This window comes from Penaeus monodon, chromosome 38, assembly GCF_015228065.2.
Source record: "Penaeus monodon isolate SGIC_2016 chromosome 38, NSTDA_Pmon_1, whole genome shotgun sequence".
In the NCBI taxonomy this organism is placed as follows: domain Eukaryota; kingdom Metazoa; phylum Arthropoda; class Malacostraca; order Decapoda; family Penaeidae; genus Penaeus; species Penaeus monodon.
Window position 1 is genome coordinate 27,290,216 of NC_051423.1, and position 20,000 is coordinate 27,310,215.

The window sequence follows — 20,000 nt, forward strand, 5'->3', positions numbered from 1 at the left end:
CTTAATGGCTCGCAATTTGTAGAGCCTAACAAGATCACTCGTGGACGGCAGAGGAGGAAGCCTCATAGCAACTGCGGCTAAATGCTTAGCCACCATTCTAGTTGAGCTCGCCATCATCTGCTGACACTGCAACATCAAAAAGCCTTCAGAATACAGGAAGTAAAAAGTATATAAATTTTACCTTATCCTAGCATTTATCAATGAATTTTAGTCCTAAAAAATATGTGTGAGCATAAAGCATCAAGTTCAAGATACTGACTTATGTAAGCCTCATACATTTGTATGAAATTCACAAGATGAATACTGAAAACATGTGCTGGGAGGATCTGGCATTAATTATTAACTCACAGGTCAAGACTTAATGAGAGACTTGATCTCAATGACATGTACAGTTAAAAATACTTTCTTTTCCCTAAACATTTATACATAAAAATTCTTATATCAATCCCAAAATAAAAACAGCAATAAACCTCACCAATAAATGCAGTTTATCTATCTATCTATCTATCTATCTATCTATCTATCTATCTATCTATCTATCTATATATATATATATATATATATATATATATATATATATATATATATATATATATATCTCAATACACACGCACACACGTGCAAACACACAACACACACACACACACACACACACACACACACACACACACACACACACACACACACACACACACACACACACACACACACACACACACACACACACACACACACACACACACACACACACACACACACACACCACACACCACACACCACACACCACACACCACACACCACACATTATATATATATATATATATATATATATATATATATATATATAATACAGATACAGAAAGTGATACTATCTTTTATACTTATATATACATTTAAACATTAATTTATTCATTCTTGTCTTACATCATAGACAAGCTGATAAAACTTGTAGCTGATTACATAAATATTTTAAGATGCACTTATGGCATCAAGGAAATGCAATGTTAATTCATCCAAATGCAAACTGCAATATAAATCTAAAACAGTTCTCTATTTCCAACAAAAAACTTGGGTACTTCCTGACCAACAAGACAGAGAATTCATGCCTTTTTCCATCAAGCCAATCCATCTACTGGCTTCTTGGTCCAAAACCCCATAAAACTATGAATAAGACTACCAAAATATGCTAAGTTCTAGGTGACTTTGATGATCTCATCACAAGCATAGATCACCTAAGAATGATCTGCTAGTAGACTCCTGAAGTCCTGGATTATGGTCTTGGTCCACAGGATTCTAAAATCATGGTCTTTGTCTTCTGATAAATGCACTGATAGCTACCCCTAAGGTCTGTGTCTGTTTCTAGAGAAACAGACACAGTCATAGGAAATAGGTTATATATGACCCATCTATACTTTACAGAACCTTCAGTCTAAGCATGCCCATCAGAGCAAACTCTTATCAAAGTTTTCTTAGGCCCTGATGGCATAAAATACGCAGAAAATATGCAGAAAAAGAGGCAAAATAATCTTTAACAATAAAAACATGGATGAACTGGTCAACAACACCCAAAGAATAACTGTGGCCAATATTGTTACTACAGCCAATCTAAACTAAGAAAAACTATCATAAATAAATAAACAAAAATAGTAAACAAACATATAAAACAAAAAGACTAATATAATTTACTACCATAAACAGTAAATTCAAACCAGTAAATACAGAATTTTATATATATCTTTTTGTGTTTAATTCATCTTTACATCAGTTATTTTACTTCATAAAACTGTTTAGCTTCCTAATAAATTGGCTGAGGATTTTATTCCAGTAATATCATATAAGCTTGAACGAATTTAAAAAGGTGCAAGAGGAATAATTATCCAGAATAGGAATACAGATCTAGAAAAAAAAATGTAAGGGTTGTAAAAAAAATATATAAGATGACATTAAAAGACTTGATTACAAATGAAACGTAATTACCATCACATGAGCTCTTTCTAGGCAAAGTATTACACAATGAAAATTGTTAACCTTTGCCAGAGGACTTGGTTTAATGACCTCACACCTTTCCCTCACCCTAGGTCTCCCACAACACACAATAATGCCACTGTCCTTCCAACAGGTCTACAACTGTGACAATGACGAAGTGACCTTAGAACATGCTAATTCAACCCTTATTGCTCGCAAGCAGTTTCCATGCCGTTATTCTGATGTCTGTGTATAATTATGTCTTGTTTATACTCTCAATATTCACTAGAAAATGCTTATTCTGAATCACTAAGTATGTTATTGCTATTATTATTGATATTCACATATGTTTAGGTTTTATGAATACTCAGCATTTCTGTTTCCTTATCACGAAGCTTTTTAGTCTTGTAAACACAATAACTCTTCTCACATACAACAGTATATACCCTTGTTCCTTCACCACGAAAGCATCATGTGACATTATGTATCTAAATTTATGTCTATCCAAATTATTTCATGTTTTCCATTATGAAATGCTTCAAAACAAAGTTTGTTCATAACAATGTCTGAGTAGTTGAGTCAGACCGCTCACCCTTACGGGCATGGCAGATGCCCTGCTCCTCCCTGGGTGCCTCTGCCTTGCCTGTCCTCTGTAGTCCAACTACCAAACTCCCACAGTATTAAAGTATAGTTTCAAAATGACTTTAACTACAACTCACAAGAGCCAAACGAGTGCCATTCAAAAAGGAACACGAACTCACCACAACATTACATTGGTGACAAACTAGTGGGATATACCTCCTGCTAATCATTACACTTGGTTTCACTTGATGCATTCCTATTCAACAAAAATACTGAATGATAAAATAACAAAAAGTAAAGACAAATTACATGCAGTTTTAAAGGTCAGTTTCTAGAGTAGGTTCATAACTTGAAATCTATCATATTTGATACTGATGGATTCCTTGTGATGTCGGGCAGGTATTAATAGTTGGATTAATGTTACCAAGAGCGGCGAACAGAGAAAGTGGGAAATGAACACTGCCATCTTGTAGAGCATAAAAAATAGAGTAATAAACAATACAGGTACAGCTGCAGCGGCCTCACATTTCTGTGAAATGACAAAAATATCTGCTGTCACTGCTCAGAGACTAAGTTCACAGCACCCTCACACAGCCCTAGTTCTTAATATTCATTTTCTATAGGTTGGCATGGGAGCTTGCCTCTAGGGAATAAAGAGAAGGAAGGGAAGGTTAGGTTTGGGTTTTGGGTTCGCATGATACCCTGGTTTTGGGACTTTGTCTCTGGAGGGTGCGTCGCTCTCGGTAACAAATACCTATAGTTGTTTAATTGGCATTAGTTAACAAGAAATATACCATATCAATTGGTGGAGGGGAGGGGGGATATGAGGTATCCAAGGAAAATTGCAGTATCTATGTTTTTAGCCTTTTTTGGAGGCTATGCCTCATAAGACCCTTGTCAACGGGGGGGGGGGGGCTGCTGTCCCCGACCCTCGCCTGGAATGCAAAAGATCCGCCACGTTCAAGCAGGAAGACAGAGCCTGGGCAGGTCAGAGTGACACGCCTCACGACTGACATCACGACTCAGTTATGGTGGAGGCTCCGTCAAGTGAACATGGCCTGCCATTTACTTAGCCGAGAGTTAATGAGCAATTTGTGGGGATTTTCAGTTGCTCCTGTTTAGCTCATAAATTGGTTCTGCTGACCATCCCGGCCACACTGGCTGACAGATATTGGTTTATTTGCACTGATGCCCATGGATCCTAAAGGGCAGATCTATTCTACAAACTTACTATTTGGGATAATTAATAGGCTTCAAAACAACATGAGGTTATAGGAAACATCAGAAAATATATGGAAATGACAATAAAAGACTATCTAACAAACGAAATGCAAAGCTGAACCCCGAAGAGCAAAGTAAGCAAATGCTCAGAATGCCAAAGACTAGAAAAACACTAAATATTATAGTTATAGTTAAAGGGAATAATTACCAGGTAAACTATAAATGTTTCCTTAAGAATATTCAACGTTTGTGTTCCGATGCGAACATAAACAAGTCATGTGATATTCTATTTCATCAACAATTTCCGACAGAATCTTCAAGATTGTATTGATGATACTATTCTAATACTTTTAACTAGATTGTATGCTGAAAAACGCAAAGTTTTGATAAATGTACTCACGAAATTTCGAAAATGGTAGGAACTATTGAACTACAAACTCTATAAATATATGTACTATCGAATTTTGAGATTATCGTATATTTTGCACTGAAAATTTTGTGCTATAATATTCATCATTCATTTCTCTATTCATTCCTTACGTTTATTTATCAAATCTATTTTGAATTTGAAGAATCCCAGAAATCCTCTTATTGTAGATAATCATGAATATTAAAGGTATCAAATAGCACTTGCCTCCGCTTGATAAAGGAATCCAATTTTTCTTAAGGGAGTCAGATTAGCTACCCAGAACCTCGTGATTCGAGAAACTATTGTTATTTTGAATTTTTAAATAATAATAAAGCATAATAAATCTTGAACTTCTCGTTTTTAATAAGAAATAAAATTTTAAATACATTTTAGTAAGTTTTACTCAATTTAGAGACTAAAATTAATATATACTTTTCCAAAAAAGTTTCTCGTCTGACGGTGGAGTCATCATATGATTGTTGTCTGCACATCAACATCGACCTGTCATACGGCTAACACTACGCTCCATCCGAGACACCAGAAAACACCGTCAAAATGGCTCTCAGCGATGCAGATGTCCAGAAACAGGTAAAACTAAATATTAGGAGGAACCTTCAGTGAATGTGCATGTAAAATACCAAGAATTAAACCACTTTAACTTGTTTTTGTTGTGATGCTTTCTCAGTGAAATCTTTTGTCCCAAGCTGATTTAAGTTTATTTCAATTTCTCCGGGAAATTTATTAAGTAATTGTATTTGAGAATGTCTTAAAGGAAGTACTGGGTAATTTTTCACAATACCTTTGCCTAACCGATCTCAACGATTTAAGTATCGTTGGATTCCTCTCACCCCCTAGTATACATGTATGTATGAACTATGCCGAGGCCCCCCTCCCCAACCCCCACAACAGACATTATATAGTGACGATTTCAGTATATGTTATTCATATTTTACCTCGCAATTTCCCAGGTACCTTTCAAGCATGCCCCTGCTATCGGGGCCAATGGGGGTTTCCTCGACATAATTTTAATATATTTGGATAGTAGAGACTGAGAGGAATCCTTTGATTCTAAAATATCATTATCGGCAATGCAAAGGTATTATGAAAAAATACCAAGTATTATTGATTGAATAGATGAAAAAAATTGAGTCTGATGATCAGCCAGAAATGCTCCTAAGTCTTTTTTTCTATTTTACTTGTATAGTAATCTTTATTCATATATATATATATATATATATATATATATATATATATATATATATATATATATATATATATATATATATATATATATATATATATATATATACATACATACATACATACATACATACATACATATACACATATACATATACACACATACACATATATACATATACATATACATATATTACATATACCCACATATACATAGATATATACGTACATATATACATGTGTGTATATAGATATATGTGTGTGTGTGTGTGTGTGTGTGTGTGTGTGTGTGTGTGTGTGTGTGTGTGTGTGTGTGTGTATGTATATGTATATGTATATATATACATATATATGTATATGTATATGTATATGTATAATATATATATATATATATATATATATATATATATATATATATATATATATATATATATATATATATATATATATATATATATGTATATGTGTATATATATATTTATTTATTTTATTTTATTTATTTATTATTTATTTATTTATTTATTTTTTATTTTTATTTTTTTTTTTTCCTAGCCATTCATTTCACTGCAGGACATAGGCCTCACTCAATTCACTATTGAGAGGTTATTTGGCATATATGTATATATATATCACATATCACATATATATGTATCTATATTTATGGATGCTTCTAAAAATAAATATTTGCAAAGACAAATATTTATTTCACTCTAATACATATAATGACAAATAGCTATTATGCTTTAATTTTTTGCAATATCCTATTGTCATTTTATACAAATATTGATATTATTAGAGGTGAAATTGGCAATTGTTCTTTTTTTCTTTTTCCAGATCCATCATATGATGGCCTTCATTGAGCAGGAGGCCAATGAAAAAGCTGAAGAAATCGATGCTCGTGCTGAGGAAGAATTCACCATTGAAAAGGGCAGACTTGTTCAGCAGAACCGTTTGAAAATCATTGAATATTATGAACGTAAAGAAAAACAAGTTGAGCTTCAGAAAAAGATGTGAGTACAGTATTGTTTTCTATTTGTTATATTTTGTCATTATTATTTTTATTGATGTTCAGTTTGGTAAGATTTTTATTTTTGATAGTGTACTTATGGTTCAGGATTAAATATTGATCAGATTGGATAACATATTTGTGGTAAGTGACACAGTTTTGCAATTTGAAGGTAAAATGTAAATGTTGCATTTAATAGAACTCTGTTAAATCTTATTACATATTTCATTCTTTTTCTTTGGATGAACATTAACCTCAAAACTTTGCTTTTTACAGCGGTGCAAGCAACCTGTTAAACAAGTCACGACTGGAGGTGTTGAAGGCCCAGGAGGCCCATATTAATAATGTCTTGCATGAAGCACAACAGAACTTAAACCAACTGACTCTGAACCAGGGAGCATATGCAAAACTTCTTGAGGACCTTATCTGCCAGGGGCTCTGTCAGGTAGGCTTGTTTGGCCTTAAGAGTATGTAGAGTATAGTATGTGTGTGTTGTGTAGGCGTTGGTTTTTGCCGGGTTGTGTGTATGTACATGTAAACATGTTTGTGTGCCTCATTTTGACAAAAAAATATACAGAATATAGGTTCAGTGATTGTCACTGTACATTATGCTGAACATTAGTGACACCATTTATAATATTCCTGAAAATTTTTTTCACCTCAGCTTTTGGAACCAAGTCTGATCTTGAGATGTCGTCGGGCCGACCAAAGCCTGGTGGAGCATTCCATGGCCAAGGCATTAGCCTCTTACAGGAGCCTAACTGGTAGAGACTGCAAGCTCCAGATTGATACTGCAAATTGGCTCCCAGCAGAAATGTAAGCAATGAGCTTTAGTTGAATTTGGGAATGTTGTTATTGTTTTATAATATTGATTCAGTCAATCACTGTGTTCACTTAGTATGTCATGTATTGCACTGTAAAATGTTTTGAACAGTTAAGCTATCAAATCGTTGGGTAATGCATTGTGTGGGAAAGAGGGCAAGGTTTGGAGAGGGTTCACCTTGCCTTGTGGCCAGTTATATAGCCACCAGAATCGAGCATTGAAAGTATCTGTCCAAATTGCAACACATATTTTATTTAATTTTCAATTTTAGATAGTCATTGATGTATGTAATAAAGAAATTTCATTCATCAGTTTCAAGCCATTCTTACATTCTCGGTCAACTAAGTAAGTCATCTCTCTTTTTCAGCAAGTTTCACTGGTGTCCATATAGTTTAGGAAGTGCATAGCTTGCCAAAATCATTTGCCCTGAGCATTTTGGGCTGGGTCAAGTGAACACAAGGAATCTTTAAGGTTTTGTTAAACTATTTACTCTGATCTCATCTAAGTATTGCTATCTGTTTATATCCTTCCCCAGCTGTGGAGGTGTGGAGCTCCTGACCAAGGGCAACCGGATCAAGGTCTCAAACACACTTGAGGCCAGGCTAGAGATGCTGGCTCAGCAGATGCTGCCGGAGATCCGAATTATGCTGTTTGGGCCCAACCCAAACCGCAAGTTTGACAACTAGATGGCTTCCACAAATGAGCAGCTCCTTGAACCGCTCTCTCTTTACGTTCCAAACAGGTGCACAAAATCTAAGGAAAATTTAATGTGAACTTCATGAGAAATCTGTAATACTGAATTTTATTATTTTTTCATGTCAGGGTAGCATCCTTGAAGAAATATCCAATCAATCTTCCTTTTTTTCTTTTTAATTCTGATGAAGAGATGGAAATCAACGAAAATGTACGATGACATAATGTTGGAAGCCAGTACATGTAAATTGAGATTATTTATAACATTCCTATATATTGTAATCGTTTTTGTAAATATGTTCAGGAAAGCTTTGTAAGGTTTGTGAAGGGTCCCCTCTTCTTGGCCTGAAGACATGATACAATGTTGAGTTAGGTTCAGAAGAAAATTGATTTTTCTCAAGCTTAGTGTGTGTGTCTGTAATAATTTCCAGCCATGTTGAAATGTTGTTGAGGCATCAAGGTTCTTTGAAGTTTTTGTGTTTGAGATGTTAGACAGTGAGCATTTTTAATTTTTATGTAAAAAATATAGAAACTATATGTATGTCTCTTTTTGGGATGTCACGGTGTATGTAGATATTGTTAACTAAGAGGTAAATTGCAACATCTTTAAAGGTTGTATTAAGTGTATGCTTAGATGTTGAATAAAGAAATGTAACGTTATTATAATGCTTTCCTTTACCAAATCATACAGATTATCATTATAAGGAAATGTAAATTTTATCTCCTCCTCCTTTTAAACTTATTATCTCTTCTTCCTTTCTTTTTGTCCATCCTCCTGCTTCAGCTCCATCTCCTCTACCTTGTTATTCTTATTCTAACTCATCTTTTCGCTACCATACTACCTTATAATGCTGTAAGACCACTGGCATCTAACACGTTTTGTTCTAATAACTCCTTCATTCCCCCCAAGTCCCTTGCTTGTTGTTGTGGGGAGGCTCAAGAGACTGAGACTGAGGCCCAATACTAGGGCTCTCCCCTACCTTGGGCATTAGCCCTCGACTCTATTAATTTATCTTTTCTTCTCCTACCTTCCTTTTCCTTATCTTCCCCAACCCCTTCTCGTGTCCAATTCCTAAGGAGTAAGAGCTGTGTTAAAGGGATGAAAGGCTGACTTTGTGCCAGTCTTGAACGGCCTTGGGGAGCCATGGGCACGGTATTCCCTTGTTTAGCTGTCTAGCCCTTACCCCTCATGGGGACCCTGAGAGGTGGATCTTTTATCTTCTCCACATTTGAAGATTATGTACCCTTATTAGAGGCAATTAGGCTCTCAGAATCTAACTCCTCTGGTTTACTGACCTCTGACTCTCCTTTGATCACATCTCTGAACACTACTACTACACCCTCCTTATCGACACAAACTCAATTTGACCCATCCTGAAACATCTATCCAGGTTAAAACTCAATCTTCAAAAGACACCCCTTCCTCACTCCCAATATACTCCAAACCCCCTCCTGCACGATCATCTTCATTTTAGACCTCCTCACTTAATACAACTCTTCAACCCTATTACCCTGATCCCCAGAGCACTTCTCATTCCATACCACCTCCTCCTCCACCTCGCCCATCTACAATTCCCACTTCTACAAACCCTTTGAGTACCCTATTCAGCCCAGCCAAATGGGACAGGTTTTTTGGGATTCCCTGAATAGTCCTTACTCCGATAATACCCTCCTCTTCCAACAAAGCCTCCAAAAACAAGCAGACACAGTTTCCTTCTGCAGTCGTCCTGCCCGCTCACGCATTGTCACAATTACATCCGAGTCTCAAGCCCATTCACTATCTACCCCGGTTGACCTCACTGGCAAACCCCACTCCCCCCTTAATAAATGGAACTATTTTCATCTCCCTAACTATCTACGACAATGATTGGTCAGATTGTGAAGACGACCTACTTGCCTGCCTCTCTGACTACGATCCAGTATCATTACAATATTCCCCCAAGAGGCTGCCAGAAGTCCCACATCAATATTGACAAGTTTACCTTTCATATACATGACCTTCCCCATAAAGTCTATATGTCGGCATGTTGGCATTTTGGCCACCCTGTAAAACACTGTTGCTCCACAGCCCGATACCCTCTATGTGCCCAACCTGGTCATGACTTCAAACTGTCCTGCACAATCACATATATGAGTCAACTGTGGTGGCTCCCATAATGTATTTTAAAGGGAATGCTATGCTTCCAAGTTTGAGTCTGAGGTAGCTGTTCTCAGACACAAACTTGGCCTCACACTACGAGAGGCCAGACAGGAAGCACGCCGACGAGGTTTTTCAATCACTCCCTACTCTGGTACCATCCTTCACTCCACTCCTATCCCCTCTACCCAAGTAGTCTCTACATCTTCCTCAGCACCACTTCCCCTACTCCTTAACCTCTATTTCCCCTATCTCCCAGTCAAATTCTTTTTCCATTCTATGCTTCAATAGCGTATACTCCCCCTCTGTCTCTCCCTATTCCTCGACGTATCTATCGCACCAGATAATTCCTGCCACTCCCTTCTGGATACACACGTGAATCCCTTTTGTAAAACCTTCCCTGATGAATCCAGATACTACACCCTCACCTCCGTCCCCTGATCCCACCTTCCCTGATGAATCTCCCGATACTATACATTCACCCCCTTCCTCTGATCCCCTACCTCAATCCCCAGTTACTTCTCCTCCTACTTCAAAGACATCCATCTCTACCGTTATCACCCGTTCATTGATCCACAATGACTCTTCTATAGTGAAACATTCGAGGTTTTCGTTCTCATAGACTTGATCTTCGTCACCTCATATCCATCCTTTATCTGTCTCCAAGAAACCTTCCTAACACATCATCCAGTACCGATTCCAAATTATCATTTTGTATCACTCTCTTTCTATCTCATCTGTGCTCATCCATCAAACACCATGCACTATACCTTCCTTCCAAACCACTATTCCTTGCACATTTATACATATCTTTCTTGGCTGTTGGATCACAGTTGTTTCAGTTTACGTTTCTCCTTCTCTTCCAGTTGACTTCGAAACTTCCCTTCGAGTCAGCGATTTCAACTGTCGTCACACTTTGGGGTGACTCTACCCCTACTTCCCGAGGCCGTTCACTAGAGGGGTTTCTTTCTAACATTGACATTATCTTTCTCAACTCAGATTACTTTCTCTATAGAGATCACTTCCCTCTTCTCCTCTCTCCTTCTTCCTGTGTCCCACTCCCCAACCCTCCACGCTGGTGCTTCGATAGGGCAGACTGGCGTACTTTTACCTGTCCCTCTTTTTCCATCTTCCTTCTCTTCCACATAAGATATGCTTTCTTATTTCACAATCACTATCCTGAGTGGTGCCTTCACAACTATTCCCCGAACTTCCCGACCATACACATCAAAATGTGTTCCATGGATGAACACTGAAAGCACCAAAGGCTTTGATTGAAGCGTGCGGCATGGAGTAGTTATCACTAAAAGCAAAATACTCCCAGCCAAAAATCAGCCTTTATAAATTTTAAAAGAGCATAAGCTCAACTACATCGCACAATCCGAATCTCAAAAGCCAGCTAGCAAAATTACGTCTCCACAATTACCTTCTCTACACCTATTTCTATAGTATGGCGTAGAATCCGTAAACTATCCTGCCCCAGTCCTCCACATCCGTAACACTCTCATTTCTGAACCTTTGCTACTGAACTTGCTGCATATTTCAGCTAGTGGCTCTCACTTTTGTTCCCAGTTCCATTTCATTAAAACAGCCAAGGAACACACTCCTATCTCCTTCTCCTTATCCTCTACAGAACCCTAAAATGCCCTCTTCTCCTCTACTGAGCTCCTTTCTGCCTTACAGTCGTGCCGCAATACACATGAAGGCCTTGGCGGCATTCATTATCGTATGCTATGACATCTACCATTGATCTCCTTATCCTTCCTACTGACAATCTTTAACAATTTGGACTACCGGGAACTTTCTTCCTCACTAGCTCGAAGCTCTTATTCTACTTTTCCTTAAACCTAATAAACCCGGTAACCTCTCTCAAGACTATCGGCCCATTGCTCTGACTAGCTGCTTGTGCAAGTTGCTAGAAAGAAGGTCAATCTGCAACTAATGTGGTACTTTGAATCCAACAGTCTTCTATCTCCTTTCCAATTTGGATTCCGTCGTGCTCGAAGCACAGTCGACTCTCTGGCACATTTAGAAAATTATATAGTATCTGCCTTTGCAGATGTGGCTGTTTTTAGCCGTTCCCTTCGACCATGAAAATGCATATGATACTACATGGCGATACCACATTCTGAGCCAGTTATCATCTCATGGCATACGAGGAAACATCAGTGAATTTATTAAATCTTTCTTTTCTTATTGTACCTTCCTAGTCAAATTTTCCTCTTTAACTTCCCCATCTTTTCCTCAATATGAGGGTGTCCCGCAAGGGAGTGCCCTAAGTACCACATTATCCCATTTATCCATAAATGGCTTAATTTCGGTATTACTGCCAGGTATCCGATTCTCCCTGCATATAGATGATTTTATCATCTATACATCGGGCCCTTCTGTACCTACTCTCCGTCAACTAATCCAATCTACAATATCTTTAATCTCTTCCTGGACAACTGGCCATGGCTTCTGCTTTTCCACCTCCACATCCTTCTCCATCCTTTTTTCTAGATTACGTGTAGGTCCTCAACCTCCACTCTTTATATGATACCTCTCTCCACTTCCACTCTCCAGATTCCTCGGAGTTATTTTTGATTCCAAACTTTCCTGGCGAGACCATATCCTCTATATCAAAGAGAAAACTCGCCGCCACCACCGACTCCTACAGACTCTCTCTCACATATCCTAGTATTCAGACCACAAAACTTTCATCTCTTTCCATACTTCACTGATCCTCTTCACTCTTGACTTTGGCTGTCATATTTATTACCCTGCCTCTACCTCACTTCTTACTCACCTTGATATTATCTACCACTGGGGTCTAAGCTTAGCCCTAGGTAGTTGAGAGCCTAGAGTTATGAGAGCCCCTCTCTCGGTGCTATGCACATTTTCATCAATTCTCTCTCTCTAAACTAAATGTCCCTTAATCACTTCTCCTTACCTTTACCTCCTCTCCACGCCTACCCACTCCTTTCTCTGTCCGGATGGATGTACTTCTCTCCAAATCACCCTATCCTCACCTCCGACCCATATTTTTTCTACCCATAGATACCCACCTTGGCTTATACCTTCCTCTCGTATGTGCCCCTCTGTTTTCCCTGATACACCAAAATCAGACCCCTTACCACTAATAAATTAGGCAACATAAAACCTTCCATTTCCCCTTGGTCAATACTGGTCCATAAGAATAGATGCTGAGAAATTGCTCTTGCCCGCTTATGCATTGGGCACACTCGCCTCACACATTCTTGTCTCATGTCACAGTCTGATCCACCTCCTCATGCAAAGTCCTATTTTCAGACCTACACATCCTACTATCCTGTCACCGCTTTACAGCAACCCGTACCTCTGCTTTTCCTCTCTTGTTCTCACTTTTCCGACCTCTCCCCCTCAACCTATTGGACATCCTCACGGAAATCCCTTCCTTTTGCTTTGACAGTTTATTATCCTTCCTCAGATGCATAAATATCCTCCATTTGCTCTAATTACCCTACTCTCTTAACTCCTTCCCCTTCTAACAACCTTTATCTTATACTATACTCATTAGCTCCCCTCTCTACACTTTTTACTACCGTAACTGCTTGTTTGCTAGTTTGCTCGACCCCGTGGTAACAAGCGATTATCACGTGAGTGGATGGCCGCTCGGCATTCGCCACGCTATGATCACGCGAGCAGATGATTGCTCGTCATTCGCCAGGCGAGCCACGCCCCTTGATCGATTGGTTATTGCTTGTTCTGACAGCGGGTAGACCACTACCCACTGTCTAACATCGTAGATGTCACTTCCTTCCTCCACGGCGCCAAATTTTTTTTCCAAGCTCGACCTACTGAAGGGCTACTACCAAGTACTAATGCACCCAGAAGACATCCCCAAAACCGCCGTCACCACGCCCTTTGGTACTTTCACTTACAACTACAGCTGTTTTGCAGGGAAACCCAAGGATCTGATGTGGGGCCCCCCTCAAGCAGATGCATTTCATAAGGCCAAGGGAGCTCTCGCCGCTTCAGCCCTCCTCGTTTTTCCCAACCTAGGGAAGCCTCTTCTCCTCACCACAGATGCCAGCAACATCGCTATCGGAGCTGTCCTAGAGCAGGTAGTCTGAGGACTGCCCTACCCTTTAGGTTTCTTCAGCCGCAAGTTACTTAAGGCTGAAAAGAACTACTCATCCTTCGGTAGAGAGCTCCTCGTCGTTCACCAAGCTGTCCGTCATTTCTGCCATTTTCTTGAGGGCAACACCTTCACCGCCGTCAAGCTATCCAACAGTACGCCATCCAACACAAGACATCCCACAGAATCCATCCAACATAAGAAAAATAGGTCAAACCTCGTTCCTATGTATTGAGCGAATCTAAAAACAGGAATAAAACCGGAACGAAGACTGGTTCCCTTCTTCGGAAGTAACTATAATGTACAGGAGAAAGTTCGACACTAGTCGATATGAGCTTCTGTTGGATGGAAACTGAACCGTCAGCCAACAATAACAGCACTCCGCAGTGTATTTAATTTCAAAATTTTATATCTCGAAAATTAGGAACTGTCCCACTAAACCCCCTGGGGGTCAGATAGAGGCTCCTCCCCACTACAGGAATCCATTAACCCCTCGGGGTCCAGATCCTTTTTTTTTTCGAGAACTGGAGGTCCAAAGTTGTCGCCTCCAGGACGTTGTCCCACAAGGACGTTTTCCTTATGTTGGATGGAATTTCAAATTCGAATTCAACTTTGAAATTCCATCCAACATAAGGACAACGTCCTGGAGGTGTCAACTTTGGACCTCCTGTTCTCGTAAAAAAAGGATCTGGACCCCGAGGGGTTAATGGATTCCTGTAGTGGGGAGGAGCCTCTATCTGACCCCCAGGGGGTTTAGTGGGACAAATTTTGAAATTAAATACACTGCGGAGCGCTGTTATTGTTGGCTGACGGTTCAGTTTCCATCCAACAGAAGCTCATATCGACTAGTGTCGAACTTTCTCCTGTACATTATAGTTACTTCCGAAGAAGGGAACCAGTCTTCGTTCCGGTTTTATTCCTGTTTTTAGATTCGCTCAATACATAGGAACGAGGTTTGACCTATTTTTCTTATGTTGGATGGATTCTGTGGGATGTCTTGTGTTGGATGGCGTACTGTTGGATAGCTTGACTAAGCCAACACCTTTACAATTCACACGGATCACATGCCCCTAGTCCACGCCTTCACGAGACAAGCCGACGCATGGTCTCTCCGCCAGCGCCGTCATCTCTCCACCATCGCCAAGTTCAATTGCTCCATTCGACACCTGCCGGGCAGGAAAAATCCCGTAGCCGACGTCCTCTCCAAAGTTTCCATTGACGCAGTTCTTTTAGGGCTCGACTACAACCAACTCGCTAAAGAACAGCAACAGGACCCCGAAATGTCAGCCTGTCGAACATCTATCACTTCCCTGAAGTGGAAGGACGTCCCTGTGGACCTGTGGATTCCAGCCTCCCTCCGTCGTCACATTTTCAGCCTCATCCACGACCTGTCCCATCCCACAGCACGCTTCCTGAAGCAGAAATTCATGTGGCACAACATCTCCAGAGACGCAAAGGACTGAGTTTGATCCTGCACCGCCTGTCAAACCTCCAAAATTCAGCGCTACCTCTTCACCATAGTGGACCGTTCAACTAGATGGCCTGAAGCTATTCCTATGTCCAATGCCAGTTCCACCTCCCGTGCCGCCGCTCTGTTCTCCAGGTGGATTTCGAGATTTGGCATCCCTGCCCACATAACATCCGACCGAGGCACCTCTTTCACATCGCAGCTCTGGATGTCCCTGGGGCAACCTGGAAGCTAACGGCATGGTGGAGCGTTTCTACAGAACCCTAAAGCTGCCCTGATGTCTCGATGTAGCAACTCAATGTGGTTTTCGCAACTTCCCTGGGTCCTTCTCGGCCTTCGAACGACTCCAAAGGAAGGGCTCGATGTCTCCCCAGCAGAGATGGTTTTCGGCGACCCCCTCGTGGTTCCCGGTAAATTCTTCCCCAATGCTCCATCTAGCAATGACATTGCCAGACTACGAAGCATCGTTGGGAAGTTCGCCCCCTACAAACAGATCTACAGGGCCCCCCAAAAAACCCCTTCTTCCCCAAAGATCTACTACAGCGAAGTATGTTTTCCCCCCGCACCGACGCCCCACGCCTCCCTCACCCCCCCCTTTTCCGGCCCTACAAAATCATTAAAGGAAAGAAAGCTTCCACTGCGGATTAAAAGGGGCCAGTGATTGGATCTCGATAACGCCTAAAGCCGCTATCCTCGCGACGACCCCCCTCCATATGGTTCTCCAGGCCCCCTCTCACATCCTGGGGATCTTCGCTGACGGGGGGTATTTTACCGCTTGGTCGCAGTTTGCTAACCCCAGTAACAACGATATCACGGGGAGTGGTGGCCGCTCACCATTTTGCCACGCCATTATCAGTGGACAACGATTCTTGTCTTCCCAGGGGGCCACGCCCCCCCACGGAGGGGTGGCCCCTCTTTATGGGGTATTTCTGTTTTTGTGATTCCTCACCTTTTGTATATATAAGGCTAACCTTTTTTAAAATAAACACTTGCAGAATTGTAAACCCCTTGTTTCTTATCCTTTTTTTCTCTGAGGAAACTCTGCAGTTTAATTACGGCTACACTACCATACTACCTTCATAATTTTTAAAATCTAACTTTACCGTAATCTATCTCTTCTAACCCTTTTCGCGTAATCTTTACTATTGTCTATGTTTTTCCTTATGTCTAGCCTTTTTATTTGTTTTAAATATTCATTAATTCCTCATTCCTTGTTACCACAAAACATTTCTCACTCACTTCTGTCTTTTTTACTCTCCTTCCCTCCTTCACTCACTCACTTTCCGTCTTTCACTCTCCCTCCCCCCTTTACTCACTCACTCTTGTCTTTACTCTCCCCCCCCTTCACTCACCCTTCTTTTCTTTCCTCTCCCCCCCCTCCTTTCCCCCTTTTTTTTTTTCTTTCACTCTCCCTCCCCCCTTCACTCACTTTCTGTCTTTTACTCTCCCCCCCCCCTTCCCACTTCCTGCTTTCACCTCCCTCCCTCCGTCCTCACTTTTTGTCTTTCCTCTCCCCCCTCCTTCAATTCCTGTCTTTTACTCCCCCCTCCCCCCTTCATCACTTTTCTGTCTTTCACTCTCCCTCCCCCCTTCACTCACTTCCTGTCTTTTACTCTCCTCCTTCACTCACTTTCTGTCTTTCACTCCCCTCCCTCCTTCACTTTACTTTTTGTCTTTCCCTCTCCCCCCCTCCGCACTCACTTTCTGTCTTTTCCCCTCCCTCCCTCCTTCACTCACTTTCTTCTTTCACTCTCCCTCCCTCCTTCACTCACTTTCTGTCTTTCCCCCCCTCCCTCCCTTTAAATCACTTTCCCGTCTTTCACTCTCCCCCCTCCTTCACTCACTTTCTGTCTTTCACTCTCCCTCCCTCCGTCCTCACTTTTTTTGTCTTTCACTCTCCTCCCCCTTTTCACCACTTTCTGTTTTTTCACTTTTCCCTCCCCCCTTCACTCACTTCCTGTCTTTCATCTCCCTCCCTCCTTCCCCTCACTCACTTCCTGTTTTTTTCACTCTCCCTCCCCCCCTTCGTCACTTTCTGTTTTTCACTCTCCCTCCCTTCTTCACCCCCTTCCCCTTCTTTCACTCTCCCCCCCTCCCACTCACTCATTTCCTGCCCTTTCACTCCCCCTCCCCCCTTCTCTCACTTCCTGTTTTTCACTCCCCCCTCCCTCCTTAAACTCCTTTCTGTCTTTCATCCCCTTTTTCCTTTTCCTCACTCATTTTGTTTTTTCACCCCCCTCCCCCCCCCCCCTTCACTCATTTCCCCTGCTTTCACTCTCTTTTCCCTCCTTCAACCCTTTCCTGTTTTTCACTCTCCCTCCCCCCTTTTAAACCCCATTTTCCTGTCTTTCCTCCCCCTCCCCCTTCACTCCCTTCCTGTTTTTCCCATTAACCTCTCCCCCCCTCCTTCACTCATTTCCTGTTTTTTTACTCTCCCTCCCCTTCATTTCACTTCCTGTTTTTTCATCTCCCCCCCTCCTTCGTAAACTTTCTGTCTTTCAGTCCCCTCCCTCCTTCCCTCAATTTCTGTTTTTTCCACCCCTCCCTTCCCTCCTTCCCCTCATTTTCCGTTTTTCACTCTCCCTCCCTCCTTCACTCACTTCCTGCCCTTTCACTCCCCCTCCCTCCTTCATTTTGTCTTTCACTCTCCCTCCCCCCCTTTACTCACTTTGGTTTTTCCTTTCCCCTCCCTCCTTCACTCATTTTCCCTGCCCTTTAAACTCTCCCCCCCTCCTTCACTCATTTTTTCCCTTTTTTTCCCCCTCCCTCCCTCCTTCACCCCATTTTCTGTCTTTCTTTTCCCCCTCCCCCCCTTCATTTCCTCACCCCCCTTCTTTCCTCTCCCTCCCCCTTCACTCATTTTCTGTTTTTTCTCTCTCCCTCCCTCCTTCACTCACTCACCCCTGTCTTTCACTCCCCCTCCCTCCGCATCATTTTCCTGTTTTTCATCCCCTTTCCACCCCTCTTTCCCTTTCATGTTTTCCCCTTTTCTCACCCTTTTTTTACTTCCTTTGAAATGCAATGGTACTACTGAATCCTCTTCTCTATCACAGTTTCCACCAGAAATAAGGGAAAGGATTAAGAGAAATTTTTTTTATATTTTGGGAAAATAAATGATCTTTATAGAAATCCCATAGATATATATATTATATAATTATTTTAAATATATATATATAAAATATATATATATATATATATATATATTAGGGTCGGTCCCACAAAACCTCGCACTCCGGAAAACCCCTCCAGTTTTTTGGGGGATCCTCCATTGCGTGCTAAAAAGGGAATTTTGGTCGATCTCCTTGGCCACTGTCCCCGTATCGTTTATTTTCCGGGCGATGCGGTTAAAGCGCGGGGTACCGGGAAACCAAAGGGGATTTTTATTTATTGATAAAATATGCCAGTGTGTATGTATGGATATAAATGCATATATATTAATGTTGACATATGTTTATATATTATTGAAATTTTTATAAAATATTTTATATAATATATATATATTTTATATATATAAAATAAAAATATATGTACATTTTAAATAATATTTAATATATATATTTTATAATATATTATATATATATAGATATATATATATTATACATGTATAATTTTAATATATATATTTTATATAAAATATAATATAAATATAAAATATATATATATATATATTATATATATATAACACATCCCTGTACATCCCCACATATTTATACATACTTTATAAAAATTATATATATATATTTTAATATAATATATATATATATTATTATATATAATTATTATAAAATATATTTATATATATATATATATATATAAAATTATATTATTATATATTAATTATAAAATATATATATAAATTTTATATATATAATACATATACATATATAACATATTCACATTTTTATGCATTTATATCCATCCCTACACACGGGCTATACACCCATATAAATCCCTATACTTTTCTCCTGTCCCAAGCGCTTAAACCTGCTCGCGGGGACAGGGTCCCGCGAAAAACGGGAAACAGGGGCCCAAGGAATCAAACCCTTTTCTTTTAGCACGAAATGGGACCCCTCCAGAAATGGAGGGTTTCCCGGGAGTGCCGAGTTCGGGTGGCACTACCATGGCTGGTTGTGGCTACCCTTTCGGGGCCACTTTTTAAAACTCCCCGTCCCCCCCGTGGCCCCCCCTAAGGTGTTTTTTACCTGGACAGACTAAAGGGGGGAGGAGTGTTCCCAGCGAGTTCACCATGGCAGTCTCTGACCATTCAAAAACTCGACAACCTGACGGCCCCCTTGCCCCTGTGTGGGGCCCCTTTTAAGCGCGTAACAAATCGAAGCAGCTCGGGGTCCCCCCGGTGTACCCCGAGGGCAAGGCAGAATTCCATCCCTGGAGACTTT

General features: G+C 40.5%; 2 protein-coding genes across 2 annotated transcripts in view; one reads left to right on the forward strand and one right to left on the reverse strand.

Annotated features, from left to right (window-relative positions):
• Positions 1-4,084, reverse strand: part of LOC119597014 (dimethyladenosine transferase 1, mitochondrial-like) — a 5,185-nt gene extending 1,101 nt beyond the window's left edge. The window contains exons 1-2 of the mRNA XM_037946444.1: positions 3,977-4,084; positions 1-126 (exon numbers count right to left, since the gene is read on the reverse strand). The exon at positions 1-126 is cut by the window's left edge and continues 1,101 nt beyond it. Of these exons, the coding sequence (XP_037802372.1) occupies positions 1-117 (117 nt within the window). The 5' untranslated portion in view covers positions 118-126; positions 3,977-4,084. The remainder of the gene's footprint in view (positions 127-3,976) is intronic.
• Positions 4,085-4,624: 540 nt separating this feature from the next.
• Positions 4,625-8,559, forward strand: LOC119597040 (V-type proton ATPase subunit E-like). The gene is made up of 5 exons (XM_037946475.1): positions 4,625-4,765; positions 6,212-6,387; positions 6,660-6,828; positions 7,048-7,199; positions 7,742-8,559. The coding sequence occupies exons 1-5, from the start codon at positions 4,733-4,735 to the stop codon at positions 7,890-7,892; spliced, it is 681 nt and encodes a 226-aa protein (XP_037802403.1). The 5' UTR covers positions 4,625-4,732; the 3' UTR covers positions 7,893-8,559.
• The last annotated feature ends 11,441 nt before the right edge of the window (positions 8,560-20,000 follow it).

Bases quoted from the DNA above. Each gene is read 5' to 3' on its own strand.
- LOC119597040 (XM_037946475.1), top strand. From the start codon at position 4,733: ATGGCTCTCAGCGATGCAGATGTCCAGAAACAG. The intron at 4,766-6,211 runs GTAAAACTAAAT...TTCTTTTTCCAG, and splicing joins ATGCAGATGTCCAGAAACAG to ATCCATCATATGATGGCCTT. The intron at 7,200-7,741 runs GTAAGCAATGAG...ATCCTTCCCCAG, and splicing joins AATTGGCTCCCAGCAGAAAT to CTGTGGAGGTGTGGAGCTCC.